Source organism: Chamaea fasciata, unplaced genomic scaffold (assembly GCF_029207755.1).
Source record: "Chamaea fasciata isolate MVZ Bird 193981 ecotype frontalis unplaced genomic scaffold, bChaFas1.0.hap1 SCAF_18, whole genome shotgun sequence".
Taxonomy (NCBI): domain Eukaryota; kingdom Metazoa; phylum Chordata; class Aves; order Passeriformes; family Sylviidae; genus Chamaea; species Chamaea fasciata.
Window position 1 is genome coordinate 12,215,114 of NW_027094103.1, and position 22,675 is coordinate 12,237,788.

Genomic DNA, 22,675 nt, shown 5'->3' on the forward strand with positions numbered 1-22,675 from the left:
TGAGACACTGGTTTTGCTTGTTTGTGTTTAAGATTCTGGCAGTGTCTACCAGACAACATTTAGCTTTGTGAAGCTGGATCTCAGCTCTTGAGCTATTTATAATCTTTCCTTGCAGATACTGGTTCTTTCTCTAATGGCTGTTCCTGCAGTCTTGTTCTATTCCCCTCCATGCTGCTGTATTCTTAGTCTTTGTATAATCAATCACTAATTTTTCTCTCCCAGTTACTCTTTTCAGTGTGCTGCCCTCTTATCCTGAAAGGCTTATTAATTAAGCAGGAACATTTGTAAATTGGGAATAATATTGTAGGTAAAAAAAAAAAAACCCTGATACAAATATTTTTATAAATGGATTTATTACTAATTCCTCGTGTAACCGATTTGGCTTCAAGGTACGACATTGATTGCGTGGAAAACTTCAAAAGGTGCTTCAGTCTGGGATTTTGCATTTTTAAAGCCTGTTTGCTGTATATATTATATTTTTGCTGTATTATATGGATTTTTCTTAGTGTTGTTCCATCTCTAACCATGCCACCTCTGCCCTAGGTTACTTACCCAACAGCATCCACGCCGTGGAGGCGATGCTGGCTGCTGCGAGCATCGGCGCCATCTGGAGCTCCACGTCCCCAGACTTTGGCATCAACGTGAGTAACCTCGGAGCCTGTGTCCCAGACAGGCTCGGGGGTGATGAATTCAGGTGACAGATGGGTTCTGTTCCCTTCAGCCCTGCTGCCACCTCCTGGCACAGCCGAGCACTCCGCGGCTTTTCCAGCTGCACCAGCCCGCTCGCTCTGGCTTGTCACTGCTGATTTTCAGCTTGGTGGTTTGAGTGGCTTGAGCTACTCGCTGTTGGGATATTTTTAGATGGGCTCCGTGGACTTGGTGAGCTTTTATTATATTAACTATGCAAATGAGCAGCAGTGGCACAGAGTTGTCTGAGGCTTGGCTCTTCTTCCCAAATCCCGCCCCAGGCTGCTCAGCCACGCTCAGGTTTCCACACTCCAATTTCTTTGCCCAAGTATCCCATCCTTTGCCTCCTGTCAGGGTGGACTCAGCACCTGAACTCAGCACCAACCCTGGCTGCTCTTTTCCACAAGGCTTTATTTGCCAACAGTGAGGAATTCCATACTAATATCACTAACCTGATTAACTCTTTTTAGTGTAGAAATAATTGCTGTGTGTGAAATTATGACACCCAAACACATACGCCCTGGAAGCTTTGGGAATGTATTCTGCTCTGTTTGGAAAGCTTTTAGCACACTTCAACAGAGCTAAATCATTTCTAAGGGGGGTGTTGAACCTTTCTTCTGTCTAAAAGTTTACATATGAAAAATGTAGTGGCTTTGAAGTGCATGGTGTGGAGAACAGTGTTTTTAGATAAACCCCTCAGTTTTGGTGTTTAACCCCAGTGGCTGGGAAAATGTATGGAATAATCATTCCTGGATTAGCACTAGAGGGCAGCAGCATTCCACGTCCTTATGCTTGAGGAGGTATCGTTGGGAAAAAAATTATTAAAGTCATTACAGCATGTAATGATCAATCTGTTCAAATATTTTCTGCTTGCTCAGAAAATGATGGTGTGGAGTGTTTTCTGTGCAATGTGCTTCGATCTCTTATCTGGGGGAAGATTGTTCACTTTACTTGCATTACAGAGGGCTGGGATGTTTTCTGTCCGTGTTGGTGTGCTGTTGTTTTCAGTGCCCAGCTTTTAGTTTTTTGTGATAGCTTTTTAATGAAACTTGGCCTTGGAGCTGCAGTGCCATCAATATCACTTATTTTCCTTTGGCAGCGTGTGTTGGCATGAATTCAAATCCTAAAATCCTGAGGGAGATCAGCAGAGGCCCTCAGAAACATTGGCTTCCACCCTGAGGAAAAGCTATTCCTCCTCTTGTGAAGTTGCATTAGTCCTGTTATTGTAAATAAAAAAATACTTTTGTGCTGGGAGAAATAGTGCAGCATTTCCAACATTTGAAGTCCAATTGTGTGTGTGTGTGTTTTGTGAAGCTCAGAAATGTCACTCCTCAGAGCTGCCTACACACTGCAGGCTCTGAATGCCATCCCTCCCAAGGCTTCCAGCCTTGAGGAAGTCTGCTGTCAGAGCACCACCGAGCTGCCTCCCCCGCACCACGCCACTCTTGGCAGCTGCTGCTTCATCTCTCCCCTCCCTGTTAGCCCTTCCCATAAATTAATGGGAAAGTGGTGGCCTGTGCATGAGGAATGGTTGGATTTCAAAGGTTATGAAGAAGCTCTGCTCGCAGAACTGGGTGAGGAGCCTTTGGTGAGCTCAGTGCAGCTCCATTTTTGGGGCCCTGCACAATTTTTTTGGACTGAACTGGAGGCTCGTGGAGTAGAACGAGCCATATCTGCTACACCTGAGCTTTTTGTGGAAGGAATTCCTTGCTGAGCCATCTGGTTGGATTAAAGTTCCAGTGTAGCAATTACATGTTCCATCTGTTTGTATTGCCTTTGTATCATATCAGTCTGCCCTGTGGGACTGGAGCCTGCCAGTGCTAATGAATCTAACTGGGTGTGTTAGCAGGTCTGGTAGGAGCCTGAGAACTGGAGCCATCTCTGCTTCTGATTCACACTTCTCTTCAGATTTGACTCTTCTCTTTAGAGTACCCTCAGTGCTCATTGGGCTTAATTTTTAAACACCAGGCAGAGTGGAAATGGGCTGTGTGTGCTCTGCCCTCAGCATGAGGGTGTGCACACACAGAGAAATGCACACAGCACCTGTGTGGCTGCTTGCTCTGTTCCTGGGAAATGGTAAAAAGGAGGAGGTGTGAGAATGTGCCAAAGAAGCAGGAAATTTAACTTCATACTCCCTTCGAGAGTAACTGTGATGTATTAATTTAATCTCCATTTTTGTTAGGTAACACACTAGGGACTTCTTAAACTTCTGCCACTTCACAGATTCTGGTGATTTTTTTAGTTTTAAAGTAATTGATAAATTTGCATGTCAGTGCATTGTCACTGCATTTTCTTACGATGTGAACAAGAAAAAGGAAATACATCTTTGATAGGAGGGAAAGCTGTTGAATGACATTCTCAGCTAATTAATTTCTATTTAGCCATATCCTATACCTTACCTGTGGTTTCCTGAGGAGACAGCATGGAGAAATTGTCAGGACAGGACTCCTGTCCTTTTGCAGCAAATTTTTTTGCAATGCTGAGCAGCCCAGCTTGGATAGCAGTTTAACAGAGATGAGTTGATTGTGATGTTTTTGCTTTCATCTTCTGATTTGCTACTAATTTGTTTCTCATTTTGGCTGCAATGTAGAGGGCAAAATAGAAAACAAGAAGAATAAAGAATGCTGGGAAGAATATGCAGATGACTCAGGTCAGATTTCTGCAGAATGATCTTGGAGATTGTTCTTGAGCACTTAGCTGACAATCTTACATTATTGTGTAATCTTGTAGTTCTTAATGCTCCAAGTAATGGAGCTAGAGAGGTTTGAACATCAGTGTGCTGAGAGCTTTTATTGAAAGGATTTGCTTCTTGCTGTTGAATACAAAGAGATCCATTTCTGGTAGGCTGCTGCATGCAGTGTACATGGAAAAAAGTAAATGCCAGAAGGGTTTTAATCTCAAATAGGATGATAGCTGTGGTAAATTTGTGAACACAGTGTAAGCTGGAGGAGACACCTGAAAATTTTGCATTTGAATGTGTTGTGCTGCAGAGACTCTAAAGGAGCTGTGGTATCTTTTGTTGGTGGTCTGTGTGTGTTCAATATCAATTTACTTTGCTAAAAACCAGTGGCTTGGCTTCCTTTGTTAATGGTGGCAGAGCAAAGCTGCCAGTCCACACGGGGACCCACCTCACCACATAAATGCATCTCCCTCAAGGCTGGTGTTTGTTCCCCCAGCCCTGGTGCTGTCAGAGCAGCTTGGGGTACATGGAGCTCCTGCTACAGGTGCAGCCAGGAGTCCTGACACCTTCATGGACACCAAGTGCCCAATTCTGCTCACATCACAGCTGCTGGTCCTCTTTACATGAGTCTAATCTGACTTGCAAGGCGGTTTTTTAGCTGTTTAGAACTTTGTGAGCTTGTCCTGTCCATAAAGAATGTTCTGTGATCTGTGGGGGTTTTATCGTGGGTTGATCTGCTTGGGGGTCATTAAATAGGTTGTTACAAACCTGTTGTGCTTCAGTGATCTTGTGTGAGTGAAAGGCAAGCAGGCGGTCTTTTAACAACTCTCCTCTTAATTCTTGTCCTTATTCCTGGCTTGTTTGCAAACTTGCATTTAGCACCCACTGAAGTTTCCTACTGTAGCAGTTCATTTCATATTTTTTACACGTTTTTCCCTTTATCCTTAGGGTGTACTGGACAGATTTTCCCAAATCCAGCCTAAGCTCATCTTTTCTGTGGAGGCTGTCATATACAATGGCAAAGAACACAACCACTTGGAAAAGCTGCTGAGGGTGGTAAAAGGTATTTCACTGCATCCCACCTGCTCTGTGGGTCTGTGAGCACTCAGAGCCTGCACTGCCACTGCTTGTTGCTGTCTTTCCTTCCTTTATGGTGGCCACTGAGGTTTTCAGAACAGATTTGGGTAAAAGCTGAATGGTCTTTTCTGTAATTTTAACAGTTTTCTGCTTGCTTAACTTTAATAGATCATCAGAAATTAGTCAGCTGTAGAAGCAGGGGAACAGGGGCTGCTGATGGTGTTTTAAAGCTCAAGCAAAGTGCTGCTGAAGACAAATGGAGAGGTATTACAGCACTAAAGCTTGCAGATTTACACATAAAAAGCTGGCAGCACTGAGGAAATTACATCTTGGGTAACAATTCAATCCTCTGGGGTTTCAATACTCAGTGCATCAGAATTATTTCTGTTACTTAGTGCATTACACTGTGTGATTCAATCAGGCAGAAAAGACCTTTGCTTATATAACTGAATGTAGGAAATGATTTTTTTCTTCCTTCTTCCAGGGCTTCCAGACCTAAAGAAGGTGGTGGTGATTCCATATGTGTCTTCAAGAGAAGCCATAGATATTTCTAAGATTCCAAACAGGTAATGGGAGCACTGCTGGGTACAGTGGTGATCTTATACATGGGCTGGGGTAATGCTTTCAGAAAGTTTTGAAATATTCCTTTATTCTTTTTTTTTTTTCCCCCTCCTTCTTGTGCAGTGTCTTTTTAGAAGACTTCCTCGCTACTGGGAAAGGAGACCAGCCTCCCCAGCTGGAATTTGAGCAGCTGCCTTTCAACCATCCTCTCTTTATCATGTATTCCTCAGGCACCACAGGGGCACCGAAATGCATGGTTCACTCAGCAGGGGTATGTCCTCCCTCCTGGAGCTGCACTGGCTGTGCTTGACTGCTTGGCTTACATTTTTCCTTTAACAGCATCACACCCTGATGTATTTTAAGGAAAAATTGATTGCTGACAGTAGTTTTTCAGTAACTTGAGACAGTTGAAGCTTTGTTATTTGTCAGTGGCTATTTGAAAGCAAGTGTGGATGGGTAAGGATATAAAATATTTTGGTGTAGAAATCAGTGTGGAGACCTTTCAGATTCCAGGTGTTTCCTGGGAGCAAGTGTCTCTCATAAAAGCACCAGAAGTGGCCTGACTGACAATTGAAGAACAAAAGCCAAAGAACTTGGATGTTTGCAACTGATTTTTGGACACTGTTACCTTGAGGCGCATAGGGAGCTTGCAGTTTTTATGATTTTTTACCTTGAGCATTACTTCATGTTTGTCAGTTTAGAGTATGTCATCCTCTTCAATCTTTAAGGTAGGAAGCCAGAGAGTTGGAATCTCCTTGAGTGTAGGTTTTGTGTTGAATGGAAACTGCTTGAGGCAGTGTCTTCTTGTGGCTAAAGATAATATCTGATATTGGTGCCAGAATGGCCCTTGCTCACGTGCTTTCCACTTGCTGTAAACATTCTAAAGGTCTTAAAATAGAGGAAGTGGCTGCAGCAGTGTTGAAACTTTAATTCTGCTATAATCCTTAATAGAAGGCAGGTTTTTTCCCCCATTTGAGGCAGGTAGGATGTGTTGCTTAGAGCACTTTGTACCAATGTGTACAAATGGAACTGCACAACTTTTAGCCGGAGTCCCCCATTGCTGCTGTTTGCTCTGCAAGTCGGGCTGAGCATCCTGCAGGGCTGGGTGGCCTGAGGGCAGGCTCCTTTAATGCTGTGCCCCGGTGTGTGTGTGTTCTTGCCTCTCTTTGATGGCAGGGGCTGGAGGATTTGCCCACAGACAAATCCCCTGCTGCCTGTAAACACTCTGCTTTGTACCTTATCAGTCAGTAGGAGATGGTAGCAGGCAGCACGTGATGTACAAAATGGTCCCTTTGGGACACAAATCCAATGTTTGTGGAGAAGAAAGGAGGTGGGTTTTGAAGTTTGACAGCTGTTTTGAAGCTGTGCTGGCTTTGGACTGGTTAAATACTTGCAGAGGTGGATTAGCAAAAAACAGGGGAAGGTGTTTTGTTCAGTGGTGGGTGATAAACACTAGAGATGAAAAATAGCTGTAGATCAGACAATTGGACTTTTCTTTTGCAAAGTTCTTTCTTTTCCCATGTTACCTGTGCTAGCTTGCCCTGAATCATGACTCTGCTCTCCAGCTGAGTCATGTACAGAGCTACCTTAGAGTTTAGGTCAGGCAACTCATCCTGGCTGGGGAGGAGAGCAGGTGATGGATGGATGGATGAATAAGATCTGTTGTTTGTGGTGATTCTGTTCTCACTGAGCAGTTCTGTAGTTGTGGTGCAGGATGATTTTTGCTCTGGTGCTAACAGCAAATGGTTGCACTAGGGACCTCAGTGTTTGAATAGGGCCTACAAAGTCCATGCAAACGAATTCTCAGATGTCTTTTACACACTTTATTGGGCTTGTCTGTGTGTTCTAGGCTTAATCTTGTTTCCACTGGAATTAATAGGATGATTTGCATTGATTTGATTTTAAAAAAGAGCAGAATTAGCCTACTGCCTTTGTTATATTTTCCAGCCTTAGTTTAAACCAAGTGTGGTTCTGGTAGTGAAGACAGCAAGAGGAGATGACATTTTGGCGAAGACATTTCAATTATTGTATTTATAGTATGTTCCAATGCTGGTTTGTTACTGTACTGATTTTAGATGGCAACAGGCAGCCTACTTTAAATTCACAACTCAGTTTATCTAATTCTGCAGTATGTTTCTTGCTACACAGTGAAACGACATACATAAATAAAGAAAATGAAGCCAGGTCATGGGGAGATGATTTTAAAAATGGTGGCTCAGAGGAGTAGGCTTGGTTTTTTTGATCCTGTATGGCTTTGACCAGTTGGGTGTGCTGCAGAAAGATGTTCTTTAGTCCTGAAAATATTGGTTCTTCATCTTGCCTCATTCATATCAGGCCCTTTTCCAGTTATTCCATGCTCCCAGGGTAACTAAGGAGAGAATTTTGAGGTAAAATACTCTTCAGTTCGTGTCTATCCATCTCAAGGACTTGCAAGGCTTGGGCTTAAACCTCTGTGCTGCTGCAGACTCCTCGTGTAGGTGCAGGGAAACCATTCTGAGGCTGTTTCGTGCTCAGATTCTCCTGAGCCCTGCTGGAGAGCACTGCTGCTCTGAGCCCAGCCCTGAGGAGCTGCTCCTCCTGCCCCTCTCAGCTGTGCCAGTGCTCAGCCCTGGTTTGGAAATCCCTCCTGGCCCCAGCTGTTCCTGCTGCTTCCTGCCACTCCAGATGCTCAGCACTTCACCAGCCCTGCCTTGGTCCTGAGGAGAGGACCAGTGAGTTTTATCAGCTGCCACATCTGGTGTGAAGTGATGAATGCTTGGGGTTTATTTGGAAGGTCATAAGAGTCCTATAAATAAACGAGTCCTATAAATTAACTCAAGGGAGCATTTTGGGTTGTGAGTTTAGAGCAGCTCTGCCTTCTCTGAGTCCTTTTGTTTCCAGCCTGAGATGTACCAGGTTTTGCAGGGAAATTGTTCATAGCCTATACCTAAAACCATTGTTAAAAATCCCCTTTTGGTTCCAAAACTGTGAAGCAGCGAAAACTTAAAGGAAGGAAAAAGGAAAACCAGTATTTATAATAATTGAATATGACTTTTAATTTTGCTATTTTGCGTGGCTCTTTCAGAATCTCCTGCAGGGACAATGTGCTTTCCTTTATAACTGCAGTAATTATGTAAACACCTGCAATTCTTTTGGCAGCCTTACCGATTCAGTTCGACACAGTGTTTCTAAATCCCGATTTTTTGGGGGTGATTTTCAGCTGCAGGAGGTGGCAGCTGTAGCTAGATGGCAGCGTTGTGACAGCTGAGGGTGTTCAAACAGCAGCAGGTGAATTCAGAGCTGGTTCCTTTGAGCAGTGAAGTGAAAATAAGATTTAATCCTTTATTTTTATTTAATGTTTTCTGCTTTTTCTCCCGAAGCATGTGCCAGTTTTATGACTCTCCTTTTTCATTTCGAATGTTTATCTGTAATCTGTTTTCTTTCACTGTAAATCTTGTTTCATGCTTATGAGGCTCTTAATACTTTCACTGTGACTCCTTGCATAAATGCAAAAACCATTTTTTATTTTAACATTGGCTACATTAATTTGTCACTGCAGTGAAGTGACTTAATGAAGTAAATTTATTTATCCTAGCAAGTTATGCTTTAATGATGATCAGGAAGGTGGTTTAGCAGCATTTCCAACAAAAGGAAGTAATACATTTCAGGACATTATTAATATTGATGCTCTGAGCAGTGAGACATTTCACATTCCTAGTCACTCCAATGTTTACAAGAGATCTCTACTCTCAGGTCCTTTGTCTCCTAGATGTTAATAGATAAGATAATTTGGACTCATGGTGCTAATGTTTAGCAGCTGCTGCAGTTTATGGCAGCTCTCAGTCCTTCAGTCCTCCCATTGCCCAAATACATCCAAAATGAACCTGTCAAAGGGCTTCTCTTGGAAAATCTGACTGCTGAAAGCCTGCTGTTAAAATTAGGGTCTGCATGGAGTACTCTGCAACTCTGATGGCTGTGGGGAGTTGGGAGTTGTTTATTCCATGGATTAAAAGTAATGTGCAATGGGAATTGCTGAGGTCTAATGAGAGAGGCTGGAAAGTTATGTGAGAAAATGGAGAATGCAATTGCTGCTGCTGTAGATAGGCCCTGGGATTTACTTCAGTTGTAGTTAGAGGAAATACTTGCTTTAATCCTGGAGTACATCCTGCAAGCTATTGACTTGTGTTAGTGTTTTTGAAGCCTTAATGTGCTGTCAAGGGTTTTGCTTTTCATTTCTGTGATCTTGTGTTTTCCTTTCACTCTTTGCAGGGCACCCTCATCCAGCACCTGAAGGAACACATTCTTCATGGCAACATGAGCAGCAATGATGTGATTATGTACTACACAACGGCAAGTGGGGCTTAAGGCACTTTTATAAACACTGTAGCATGTTTTTCCTGTGAAGATGGGACAACTTTGCGTACAAATCCAAAAGTACACTTCTTTGTGTGTTAAGTTGACTGCAAGGGATTGTCCCATCCAAGTTAAAAAAAAAAATAAAATCAGATGGAATAATAAAATGCAACAGGGACCTTTCTGATGAAAGGTCAAACCCATGTTAAATGTTTCTGACCTAACTGGTGAGGAAAATGGATTGATTTTTAGTCTCTTAGGTTTATTGATCAAGCTGCCTCATCAATATCACCTACAAATCAGATTCCACCTTCCTGCAGGGCTAGGTCATACTGAAGATGAGAATTTGTTATGTCTGTTTTGGTTGTGAGGAAAGAATCTGCTCAGCTCTAAGCTTAATAAAGGCAAGGGGGTAAACCTCATCTGAGTTCAGTTATATGGTGGGAGGGGGGTGTTATTTTAATGCTGTGATTAAAGAAAAATGATTCCTAAGCTTTCTGTGACTGTAGCAGCTTGAGAAGGCTGATGCCTTTCCTCATGAGTTCCCTTCTGAACTTTAACATGACTAGTCAGCTTGCAATATCTCCACGGAGGGATCATGGTAATTGCCTTGTCTCGCAGTTGTCCTGTCTCCTGCCTGGTGCTCTAAAGCCGTGTGTGCAGGGAGGCGTGGGATCCCCACCTCATTAGTGTTTGTAGGGATCACTTAGATGAACATCCATCAGGAACAGGCAGCTGAGGCAGGCCTGGGACAGGTGAGAGGATGAGCAGAGCTCCAGCTTTATTCACTGATATGATCAGACAAAATCAGTGGCGTGGGTTTAACAGCAGGAGAACTTCAGGGAGGGGAAGGTGGCACCTCTTGCATGAGGGCAGGGGTAGTGCTTGGGTCCAGTTTCTGCCAAGATCTGCACCAGTGCATCTTTTGAGAGTTGCCTGTAGCTCCTGTGCCAGCAGACAGCACTGCTGGGGCTGCCAGGACTGCAGGCAGTGGCACTCATGGAGGTTCCTTCTCTCCTCCAGATTGGCTGGATGATGTGGAATTGGCTGGTGAGTGCACTTGCTACAGGAGCTTCAGTGGTCCTGTATGATGGATCTCCTCTAGTTCCTTCACCAAACGTGCTCTGGGACCTGACTGACAGACTGGGGTATGTATCCAGGGTTAAATAAAGGGTGGTGGCACTGGCTCCTGTCACAGTGACCCAGGAACCTCACTGAAGGTTCCTCTTGGTCAGGAACTGGTGCACAGCATGACACAGTTTATCTTTTGGCTCAGCCTTGGGCGTGGAGCTGCTTTTACAAATTTGTTCTGAAACATTTTCTGAGAGAGGAGGAGAGACAAAGAGCTGATTGTTTCAAATTGGAGTCAGGTATTAGAATTCCAGGCAAACAAGGGCTTTTGGTTCAATAGTTGTCAAGAGCAGCCTTTTCAAAAGGCAGTAATTGGGAGCAATCTGAAGAGTAATTTCTCAGCACACTCAGAACTTAGTAAATAAGAATTCTTTTTTCAAGCAGCTCAGCCTAAGATTTTAATATAGAACTTTGACTTAAAGGCATAAATTGACTGGAAGGGCTCAGCAGGGCTGCTTATATTTTCATATTTTGCTCTTTAATCTATACTGCCTAATTCATGCTGATAAGCTGTTCACTGAGTGTTTTATGCCATTTTTTGTCCCTGAAAATGTTCTCAGCAGCCTTTCTTGAAGGATAGAGAAAAGGCAGGTAGCAGATAAACAGCTGTAAAACCCTGGGATTGTGTTTAGCTTTGTACACTTTGTTAAACTTTGATTTTTTAAAGTTTATTTTGTAACTTTCCTATTTTGCCAGCTGCACATAAGGAGTAAATTTGAATTTTATTTCCAGTAAAACGAGTGTCATTTTTAATTGATAATTAAAATTGTTTGTGGTGGAAAGTGGATGACAAAAGATTCACTTTCTGACTCTGCATGATTAATAATTTAAACTTCACTGTCTTTTGTGACATGTAATATTTAAAGACTGACATTTTCTCTCTGGCTATTATAACTGAAGCTTAATGCCAAGTCAGAATGCTTCCAGTAAAAAAAAAAAAGCCAAACACAAGAGAAACCCACAAACTTCAGCCATGCTTCACCCTCCCAAAGAAACCCTGATAGAACAACGGGCAAAAAAAAAAAAAAGATAATTGAGAAACAACCCAGCTTATTTTTAAGCATTGTTTCCACATGCCAAAAGCAAGTGAAGATAAATGTGTCTGCATGTCTCACTTTTGTAATCTGGCGCTAAAAGCGGTGGCCATCTGGGTGCTACTTCATCATGCAGTCTGTTCCCAGCTCACTCATATGTTAAATATGTTTAAAAAAAAAAGGCTCCAACATGTGAAGATTACCTTATTCTCTGAAGAGGCACCACACTTTCCTTCAGAGAGCATATTCTCAGGGTATCATCGGGATATCTCATCCTGCGTGGCGAGAATGACTCAAGTGGACGCGTCCATTAATGAGCTGTGCAAGGGAATTGGTGGATGGTGACTAAATGCAGTTATGTAGCATTTGGAAGGAAATAAAGGGAGATTTGGCTCTACATGTGCTGTAGAGGAAGTGTCAAAGAGCTTAAAATAGAGAAGCATTTTGTATTCTAATGTAAAATAAGCGCTGGTTTGAGGCATAGAGGGAAAGTGAGATGTTACACAAGAGTAAAAATAGTTCACATGGTTGGGGTGCAGGGTAACTGGGCTGGGGGCTCTGGTGGTGGGAGGTTCCCTGCTCATGGCAGGGGTTGGAACTAGATGGTCTTTGAGGTTCCTTCCAGTCCAAACCATTCTGTGCCTCTCTGGTGCCCTTCCCACGTGCCTGATAAACTGCTCTGTGCACTGCTGCGTCTGTGCAAGGAGCATGGTCCTACCTGAGAGAGGAATCTTCCACCAGCATGGCAAAGGCAGAGATCCCCTTTTGGCAGTGTTGGAATACTTCCTTCTCCTTGCCTGGAAGTGTCCTGCCTCCCATCCTGCCTTTGGAGGAAAACCCAACCCAGCAGGATCTTTTTTAAGCTCTGCTGGTGTTGGTATTGCCCATGCTCTGTGCACTCAGGCTGTGTCTCTTACCCTCATCTGTCTCTGCATTTTCTTCAGTGAGTTTATTGCTGAAATGTGAAATGAATCAGTGGAAGCCAGGTAAGAGGATTTCCTGAAGGTCAGCAGGAGCATTAAACTGGCACTTACATTGACAGATGGAAGAAACGCAGCCTTTGTTTCAAGTTTTAATTCCATTGTGTTGAAGAGCTCCAAATACACTTTGCAAGGGCAGGATTGAATTGTTCATTGGGCCAAGTTTCCTGTTCATTTAGGCATGGGCAGCTCAGGCTTTCACCACTGAAAACTGAACAGGTATCTCTGAATCAGAAGCAGAAAATCACTGGTTGCTGTCCCACAGCAAAGTAATTTTTTTGTCAAATTGTGCCCTGAAATGGCAAAGTTTCTGTGTAAGACTGTGCCAAGGCACTCTCGGGAAATTATGGTCCATTAATAAAGTAAACATTGTAACATTTTGTGATGTCTCTGGAGTGTTCTGCAGTTACAAATTCCTGTAAATGTAAGTGAATGTCTTCGTGAGATGGGAATGCTTTGCTTAATATTTAAAGATGGAGTTAAAAGTTTCAAAGCTGCAGAGATGACATTTGATCTGACTGATTTTGATAGTTCAAAAGGATGTGCCTTGCACTTGGAAAGCTCTAAGAGGCTGCATTGTTTGTCTAATCCACGTACAGAGTGTGTAACAGCCTCTGCTCACTGCAGTGGGAATTGCAGGTCTTTAGAATCTTAGCATATTTAAATATGCAAAACATGTAAACCTTTTTTTTTTCCCTCTAGGATCACCATCCTTGGAACGGGTGCAAAGTGGCTGGCTGTGCTAGAAGAGAAAAATTTAAAACCATGTAAGCTTCAAAAAGCTGGTGAATCCCTTCTGTCCTCCCTCCTACCTTTCCTCTCCTGGTTCTGACTCCCTGTCTTGTCACAGTCCTTTATGTAATTACTCTGGATTGTGGTGACAAATAGCTCCAAACACTTGGAAAAAAATCTGCCTTAACCTGTGTTGCTTTTCTCCTTTTTTAAGGTGAAACACACAACCTCCAAACACTCCACACTATCCTGTCTACAGGATCACCTCTCAAATCCCAAAGCTATGAGTATGTCTACAAACACATCAAAAGCAGTGTCCTCCTGGGATCCATTTCAGGTGAGGCTTTTATGCTGCAGCATCTCAGTGATTCTCTCATTGCCTGTGCAGTTCCTTCCTGCTTGTTCGGGAAGCCGAAGCCTTTGGATCATTTGGGATTGGTTATAGTTAAACTGGAATGAGCTGTCTTTTCAGTGCTGAGGTTTTTCTGCATAATTCACTGTGCCATAATGAAACTCGGGCACTCCAAAGTGGTTTTGGTGGATGTTTTGGATTTTAAGTATGATCATTTGTTTTGACTGGCTGTCCTTAGGGGTGGCAGGGTGAGATCAAGCAAAGAGTCTATTAACCTACAGAACATACTGTTCTGCATATAGCTGACTTTAGCAGAAAATACCTCTTGGAGAGTTCCCATTTCAGTTCTTTTGTGCCAAGTAATTGGCACTGCAGATGGATTTTTTTTTTGTAGATTATATAATTAGAGAAATACCAAGCCCCCATGCTGTGCAGTTTGTTGTGAGCAGTGCTGGCTGAGGCAACTTCTGCTCATGTTAAGGTCCACCATAGCACTCCTCATTTTGCTTTGGAACAAGGACTGACTTTTTCAAAGGGCTTTTTAACTCAGTTTGATTTTTAAAATGTAACTTTTCTGCTACTGAAGTTCTCTCAGAGTCTGGGCTCAGTAAGAGTAGTGCTGAATCTAGAACTTGCTACTACAGACATTAATAGACTCAAATGCAGAAGCCTATTTTTGAGAAGAGCTAACGTGATTGATTTGTGTCTTAATTCTCTTCCATGAAGTCCTAGAAAGACTATAAATATTCCAGTTAAGTAAGCACTTTGACAGTATCTATTTTTCTTAAGATAACTGTTCATCCTGAAGGCCTGGCTTCCCTCCTCCCATGCTGATAAGGTATAAAAGCTAAGTAAATGCTGAGTGGAATAGCTTGACTGGTTACTTTAAACTAATGAAAACCAACAAGAAAACATTTCTAAGTAATTCTGTAAATATCTGAAGCCTGTAAAGTAGGGCCTGTTTATTTTCTCTCTCCTATAAATGGAAATTTCCTTAAATGAGATTAAAGAGGCTGTTGAAAGGAGAAAAGTTATGCCTTAAGGGATAGTTCTGCATGAAAGACATACACATATAACAAGATATATAAAATAAGAAAGAAAGCCTTTTATTAAAAGTCACAACATCCTGGATAATGCTGTTTGTTCTGTGCTGCTTGGTGTGGATCAGAAGCCTTTGGCAAAGGTTGGCAGTTGGCTGTTCCAGAGTTCCCGTGTAGTTTTTCAAGTTTGCTTTTTCCCAAAAAACACTGTATATTCTCAATGGATTTCTTTTGTTGTAGGTGGAACAGATATAATTTCATGTTTCATGGGTCACAATGTTACAGTTCCTGTTTACAAAGGAGAAATTCAGGCCAGGAATCTTGGAATGGCTGTAGAAGCTTGGAATGATGAAGGTAACTATGATCCAAAATACTGTGCACACGTAGAAGATACACAGGAGCTAGATGATCTGAACTTTAACAAGTAATAAGTGTAGATGCTCTTTGCTTTGTTACTGTTGCTTACAGAAAGGAGATATGGAAAATACCTCTTTCTTTGTCAACAGGAAAACCAGTTTGGGGTGAAAGTGGAGAGCTGGTCTGCACCAAGCCCATCCCCTGTCAGCCCACACACTTCTGGAACGATGAGAATGGGAGCAAATACAGAAAGGCTTATTTTTCCAAATTCCCAGGTATGTAATGAAGGCTTTGGATGATGCAGACTGTGAGGGGAGAGACACAGATTTATTTGCTGCTGCCCAATGCCAGCCACAGGTGCAGTTTGAGTCCAAATTTCCAGGGTGAGAACTCCACAATATTCCATAACATCTCACTCTTTTCTTTCTGTGTTTTGTTTTGAATAGAAATCCAAATAAAAGCAGTGAAGATCTCTGCAAAGCTCTAATCCAGTTTTGCTGGTGCATTCTTTGGGCAGATCTGCCTGTCCCAGTCTGCAGTGCAGGCACAGACTGCCTGACGTGGCTGTGAGATGAACAGGTCAGGAGCAATCAGCTATTGATGAGTGCTGCTGCACCTCTGCCAGGCTGCTCCCGCGGGATAAGTGCTGACCTGCTACCTCATTAGCATGAGGATTAAACATATATTAAATATTTGCTGCCTCAGACATGCATATTCTGCATCCTTAGCCTTCTACAGAGTAAAGGAACAGGTGCCTGTGGACCAGAGGGTTTTCTTAGTAATTGTGGAGGATTCTGCTCATCCAGGGCTTTTCCTGATGTGGCAAAGCAATGCCAAAATCCCTGATGCCTCTGGGGCAGGGATTTTTTAGGAGCAGGATCTCCAGCTGCTGGTTTTTTTGCATGTGGAAACCTTCTTTTTTAATAGGTAGCAACAATACAGAGTGGATTCACGAGAAAAGTCAGGACGTGCAGCAGGAGATAAACATATAGGAAAACTGAGGAATGGAAATTTGCAGTCTGTATTTAAGCCTGACAGCAGCAAATAGGAAAAAAAAAAGTGTGACAGTTTTAAGACTGAAATCACTGAGGTTCTGTCTGCACCCCTTTTCTGTCTTTCCTTGTAAATGGGCTTGAGATGGTAACAATTAAGTTGGAAAATGGTCTTATGTGCAAATAATTGAGGGTGGTATTTTTCCTCAGAAAAGTTTGAGTAGAATTGGGTTGTGCTTCTGGTTTTGGCAGGCTGCTGTGGCAGTCTCAATCTTAAAGAAGAATGGAAAGTCAAACCTGATTTTTACATTTAGACAAATCAAGAACAGTAGGCACAAAAGCTCTTTAGGGAATTGTTGATACCTATTGCACAAGCCCAGAAAGCTTCTTGTACAGAGCTGTGCATAATAAAAGGATCAAGAAAGACAATGAATCAAGGTGGGAATGTTGTTACTTTTGTGGAAGATGCTTCCAGTAATTCAAAATGAGGTGTTCGGAGCAGCTGTTCACTGGTTTTGTAAGGAATGCTGTGTAGTCATGCAAAAATAAGCAATCAGATGATAACCTGGGGCTTGATCCTGATTTCTGAGCTGCTCCTGGCTGTGCTGGTTCTTTACGGTAAATGTGGTCTGGGTTGTTTGTGGAGCTCAGTGCTGTTACCCTGGCTGGGGGCAGTTCTCAGAGTTTCAGTTGTATTTCTGTGTGTTTCACTCAGTTAATGCCAGCTGAGTTCCACAGTGTCTGCTGTGACTGGGTGAAGAAATCAGCTGCTTAACCTTTGCCGTTCCCCACCAGGTGTTTGGGCCCACGGTGATTACTGCAAAATTAACCCCAAGACTGGAGGAATTGTCATGCTGGGTCGCAGGTACAGTGTTCTGCTGGCAGAGTTTGGAGGAAACAAGTGTTCAATTTGCAATCTTCACCTCAGGAGTAAAATGCACACGATTCTGTCACCCTTCTTAGCTTTACATTAGTTTTATTGAATCACATATTGTGGATTTCAACCCTTAAATTCATCAGAGCACCTGGATTTGAGGGAAGGGAGCACATTTTGGGGTTCTGCCCCACTTTTGTGTTCATGAACACAAGACTTGGTTTTGTGTTCCATGGTTCATAATGGTCACAGGAGTTTGGATTGAGAGTGCAGCACATTCCAGGTGGTGAACTGGGGGACTTGGCTTTGCCACCACTTTGTTTTGCAGCAAAACTTCCTTACAGCAGGTCAGGTATTAAGTTGTGCCTGTGTCAGTGATCATAGACATCCAGGATCACAAGTGGGGCTGAATTTACTGTTTTCATTTCAAAGTTGCTGTTAGGAACAAAGTTGAGTGAATTAATGATGGTTCTGTTCTTTGTACGGATTCATTCTAATGAGTAAAATGCCTTCTTGGCTCAAATTCGCTTAAAATGGTTTCTGATGTGGTTTTGCTTTCACTGGAGAGACTTGGTTAATTGCATCAAAATTTCCTCTTGATCAAGCTGTAATCATATTTTAATGTTCCTTTGTTGTATTTCTGATTTTTCAGTGATGGTACATTAAATCCCAATGGAGTAAGATTTGGAAGTTCTGAAATCTATAACATAGGTATGAAATCAACTTTCTGCCTCTTCCAGCTATGACATTGTTGCCTTAAATCTGAAATTTAAGCATTACAAAGCTGTTTAGAAGGATTAAGTAAGAACAAACTTGCTGTTTTTCAAATGAGACAGTACAGAGGATGTTAGTGTCAGTAAAATTTTATTTTGTAGACTTAAAACTGGTTGCTTTCCTGAAGTACCTGTAGGGTGGGAGGTAACTCCTTGGGATATACAAAAGCAGCATTTTATGGAGCAGGTTTTTTCTTTTCTCCAGAACCTGTCAGGCTTTTTCCCCTAAAGGCAAGCTCTTGACACTGTTTTTATTGTAACTTTCCTGATAATTAGAAGTAGTTCTTGAGCTTGTGCTTTGTATTTCAAAGCCTGTGCTGTGACAGGTGGGGAAACTGTCCCTGCAAAGGTGCTAATCTGAGACTCAGGGACCTGTTGCCTCCTTATTCTTGTGTCACCAGGACTTTGAGTCTCCTGCCTGTGCTGCAGTGGGGAAAGCCAGAGAAAACGGCTTAGTGTCAAACCTTAGCTGTCCCACGAGTAACATTAATTTTTTTTGTTATGGACCTGGATTTTCACCTAAGGGCTGAAATTCCAGAGCAGGCAGAGGCTGCCTGTTTCCCTTTGCCCACACAGGGGAGGTGATTTATCTTTTGTCCGACATGACCCCAAAAAACCGCGCGCGTCCAGAACCATCCCCTAACGAGGATCCCGTTTGCAGTGGAAGCCTTTGAGGAGGTGTCTGACAGCCTGTGCGTCCCTCAGTACAACAAGGACGGGGAGGAGAGGGTGATCCTGTTCCTGAAGATGGCCTCCAGCCACGCCTTCAGCCGCAGCCTGGTGAAGCGCATCCAGGACGCCATCCGCCTGGCGCTCTCGGCCAGGCACGTCCCCAGCCTCATCCTGGAAACCAAAGGCATCCCGGTATGTCAGGGGAAAAAGGCTGCCTGCTGTTTTCTTTGTCACCTTGAATAGTAATTAAGGAGCAGTTGTCACTGCTCTTCAAACCCACATACGTGGAAATTTTAGCATCTCAAAAGTGTATTCGAGCTTTATAAATAGTTTGTCTGTGTTGCCTAGCAACATCTTTTCATCTCCTCTTCAGCTAAGCGTGGTTTTTGTTTTTTAAATGGGTTGAGTTTTCTCAGTAATATGTACTTAAACCTCTTAAAAGAAAAATATTAAAAAGGTAATTTAACTTTGGCTTTCCTGGCTATCCATAAGCACATTTTTGTTTTTGTTTTCCTGTTGCGAGTGACATTCTTAGGAAGGCTGAGAGCACTCGGAGAATTCAAAAGATCATTTTGTAAACCATTTCACTGTTACATCTGTTTAGCCACTTAAATGTAGCTCTATCACTGTCTTAACTGTAAGAGTATTTAAAATGAAATTGTTGTGCTTGTTCAGGGGGAGAAATTAGTGTAGCTGAAGGTTCTGCATGCTCAGTCTTTTGAAGCTGTTCTGCTAGAGCTCTTTGTGTGAACTCCTTAGGTAGAGTGGCTGTTTTACAGCCCTCTCTAAGGTTACAGTCTCCTCAGAGACTCTGAGCGGCAGAATTGGGTGCAGACTGTGGTGTTCCCAAAGTCCATTTGCACACAGTCTTGACTGTGGCTAGAGAAAAGGCTTGAGACTTCAGAGCCATCATTTGAGCCTGGTACCCCTTTCCTGCCCATGTAGGTTTCCATGCGGAAGTGCTGTAGGGTTCAGAATACTCTGTGTGGTCCACAGAGTTAATCCCTTGAGTTAATTTTGTTTCAGGATGCTGTTGGCAGGTAGTCCTTGGCTCAAAATGTCTTTGCATGAGTGTAAAATTCCCTGAAGTTCCCATTTTCTGGGCTGCAGCTTAGCTTCTGTGTAGAGTGTTGAACTTGTGAACTGTGTGAATCACCTGAATGTACAGCAGGGAGGTGTTTGGGATGGGCTGCCCCTCAGGACAGCCTGCTTAGATCATTAATTAGTTCACACATTGACTGAATTGAGTGAATTTAAATTACCTTTCAGATAAATCTGCCAGTGGTGAAGTGATCAAAGCTGTCTCCTGTCTTTCTTTAAAAGTTTTGCTTGGAAGGGAAACTGCCTATTCTCTGCTACTTTTGGAAATGTGTTTGAATCCTCATGTGAAAATGCAATTTGATCCTGTAGAGACAGTACAGCTGTGCTGAGGTGATTTAGCAGCACAAAACAATGGTTTTAGTAGGATATTCAGTATTTAAAACATAGTGTGAACCTGTCTAGCCCTGTCCTGGCCAGATAAGCCTTCTGGTCATCATCCACAGGATTTACTGATTAAACTAATTTACTTTGAGCAGCCTTATCTTTTGTTAAAGGGGAGGCAGTTCCCTGCCAGGCCACTGAGCTGTTGTGGTTTCTGGGCACCTGTGAAAATTTGGGTTGCTGATTGTTGAGGAGACAGATGAAGGTGGCTCAGGAGGGTAGGGTTACACGTGACTTCAGCAGATCTAATGAGGAAAAGTTTGATGTTTTTTGGTATGGAGACAATAGTGTGCTGAGGATTATTTCAGCTGGCTCTGAGTGATCTCCAGTGATAAATGGGGGTGCCTGGAGCTCAGGGGGTTCAGTGGAGGCCAGGACCAGCCTAAATTCCCTCATCAGCAGATTGAGCAGTAAAGCAGGTGGGTCCCTGTTCCCAGAGCAAGCAGGAACTTCGAGGAGGGATTTGTGTGTCAGCTTTTCAAAGCTGCCACCCCCAAAATGTCTCAGTGGTAGCAGCACCAGGAAGGGGCTCAGAACGTGCCTGTAAAAACAGATCCCCCGAGGTGGGCCGTGGCTGCTCCTGTTCACACTGCAGCAGATCCTCCTTGCTGTGTCAGAAATTACGGTGCCCTGATCCTGAGAGAAGTTTTTGTTTGTTTGTTTTTCTGCAGTGTCCTTACTTTGAGTCACACAATGTAACAGAATTTGTGTGATTCATGAGTGGAGGTGAAGCCTCCTTTGGTTACAGTTTATTTTATTTGTTATAGTTTGTTTTGAAACATTTAACTGTAGAGGACCAGTTAAGCTCAGAGGTTTCACTTTACCCTTTTAGAAAAACTGTCCAATTCAGATAAGAAAAATCATGGTTTTCTTCTTCCAAAGCCCTGTGCAGTTGAGCTTTGTTTTTTGAGCCCACCCTTAAAAAATTAAAAGTTTGTTTGAACATTGGATGCGTCAGAACATAAAAACCAAATATTTTTAGTGTTTATACCATGATTCTGATCTGGTTTTGTTGTTTTCTAGTGGAGCTTGATCATGTTCTCACAGAATTGCCAGTAGGAGTAATAAACTGACACAAACTCTTTGAATTCTACCTACTCTTCAAGTGATTTTCAGAAGAAAGTGCTTCAAGTGTAACAAAAGAGAAGGCATTCTGCTGAATTTTGATAGAGCTCTGGAATTGATGGGGGGGGGTTCATGAATATTTCTATAAAGCCACTACATGAAAAAAAAAAAAGTAATTTTATTTTTGCTGGTTTTGTTTTTCAGTATACGGTAAATGGGAAGAAAGTGGAAGTAGCTGTGAAACAAATAATTGCAGGGAAAGAAGTTGAGCAGCGGGGAGCTTTCTCAAACCCAGAGGCTTTGGACCTGTACCAAAATATTCCTGAGCTTCAAGACTATTAAAGTCACTTGTTTGGGTGGTTTTTTGGGTTTGGTTTTTTTTTTGTGTCTTTGTTCTGTATTTGTTTTGTATATACCAATAATGTATGTAAAGAAAAAGCTCTATTTAATACCAGTGGTTCTTTTAAAAGGAAAAAAAAAGTATTTCATGAAGTGCATTATGAAAGGCTTGGGTAAAGCTTAGCTCCCTTTTTATTGGTTAAATATGCCATATATTTTGAAGTTTTTTCCAGCCTGGAAGGAGAAACCTGCCTGTTTTGATTTTTATATATCTGAGTGCATCTTTTCTGGTTAGACTTACATCAGCAGCCCATCAAATGGGAGCACCAATAGTTGCAGTTGCAGATATTTCTTTCATAAAATGTTTGCTTTCTTTTTTTTAACTGGATTTTTAACAACATTTTTCAATCCCTGTGTTTGTCCCCTGTAAGGGAGCACAAAGTGATTTTAACCCCTTGCCCCTGAACCATGTTCTCTGTGTAGTGTGCATTAAACTGTTTTTATAAAGCCAAATCATAATGCACTAAACTTCATCTGACTCAGAATCATTTCAGTCTTGAAATCTCTCATGGTACCTTTGGAGGGGAAATTGCTGCTTCATTTTGTGCTGGAGCCTTCTCATTGTTTTAAGCTGTTGGCTGAGAGACTTCTGGGGGCTCAGGAGGTGAAGGGAGCATTTGCCTCCTCCTTATTCCTGGGGTAACTCCAGGATATTTCCATGGAATCTACTGTCATTACTGTGGATTAACATAATTATGGTTGAAGAAGACATTTTGCTTCCTTGGTTGAAGTCGTTTATTGGCTCGAAGGTTAGCTGAGGAATTCCTGGGTGTTTCTTTATTAAAAGCTCTGATGGGTTTTTGTAACTTTTTTTACTAAATGTTCATGTTGAAAGCGAGAGACTCCTTTTCTAGGTCTGTAACCCTCCAGTTTATAAAGGGAAAAAATACTGTAATTAAAACACTGAGCTTACTGAAACAGCGAAATGGAAGCACTAAAGTGTTTTGTTTTTCATAAAATACAGTTGCAGTAGTCATACCAACCCTGGCATTCAGTGTCTCCTGCACTATTTGAATTTTGTGGGTGAAATATTATTGTACTTACAATTGTGTTGAATGCATTCAACGATGATAAAGAGTTAATTAAAAGGAATCAATGCTTTATATATATAATTATATACTACATCTCTCAGCTGTTGCTGTCTTTATTTTCCTTTTAACTGGGTGTCATGAAATAATACTTATCTCAGTTTGTTACTGATTTTTAATGGGCTTAATCCAAGTCCAACTTAGTCCAAAACTTTCTGTGCTGGTACTTTTCTCTGCTGTACCAAGTCAGGTCATGCTGGTGTGATAATAAAAATACCAAGCACCCATTAGAAAAGTAGAAGAAGGAGCTATCAAACTGTCAATAACCTGTGATTAAAAGTACTTTTAAATTCCTTCCCCTTCTGGCTTGCTATATATAAATTTTACATTAACTGTGACTTTGTATTCATTAAAACTTCATTATATT

General features: G+C 42.2%; 1 protein-coding gene across 1 annotated transcript in view; it reads left to right on the plus strand.

Moving 5' to 3' along the window:
• The window catches only part of AACS (acetoacetyl-CoA synthetase), a 37,395-nt gene extending 15,051 nt beyond the window's left edge, over positions 1 to 22,344 (plus strand). Inside the window, exons 5-18 of the mRNA XM_066199600.1 lie at positions 544 to 641; positions 4,316 to 4,430; positions 4,929 to 5,010; positions 5,129 to 5,276; positions 9,254 to 9,334; positions 10,361 to 10,485; positions 13,185 to 13,249; positions 13,429 to 13,551; positions 14,847 to 14,960; positions 15,113 to 15,238; positions 16,751 to 16,820; positions 17,482 to 17,540; positions 18,264 to 18,466; positions 21,026 to 22,344. Coding sequence (XP_066055697.1) covers positions 544 to 641; positions 4,316 to 4,430; positions 4,929 to 5,010; positions 5,129 to 5,276; positions 9,254 to 9,334; positions 10,361 to 10,485; positions 13,185 to 13,249; positions 13,429 to 13,551; positions 14,847 to 14,960; positions 15,113 to 15,238; positions 16,751 to 16,820; positions 17,482 to 17,540; positions 18,264 to 18,466; positions 21,026 to 21,163 — 1,547 coding nt within the window. The 3' untranslated portion in view covers positions 21,164 to 22,344. The remainder of the gene's footprint in view (positions 1 to 543; positions 642 to 4,315; positions 4,431 to 4,928; positions 5,011 to 5,128; positions 5,277 to 9,253; positions 9,335 to 10,360; positions 10,486 to 13,184; positions 13,250 to 13,428; positions 13,552 to 14,846; positions 14,961 to 15,112; positions 15,239 to 16,750; positions 16,821 to 17,481; positions 17,541 to 18,263; positions 18,467 to 21,025) is intronic.
• The last annotated feature ends 331 nt before the right edge of the window (positions 22,345 to 22,675 follow it).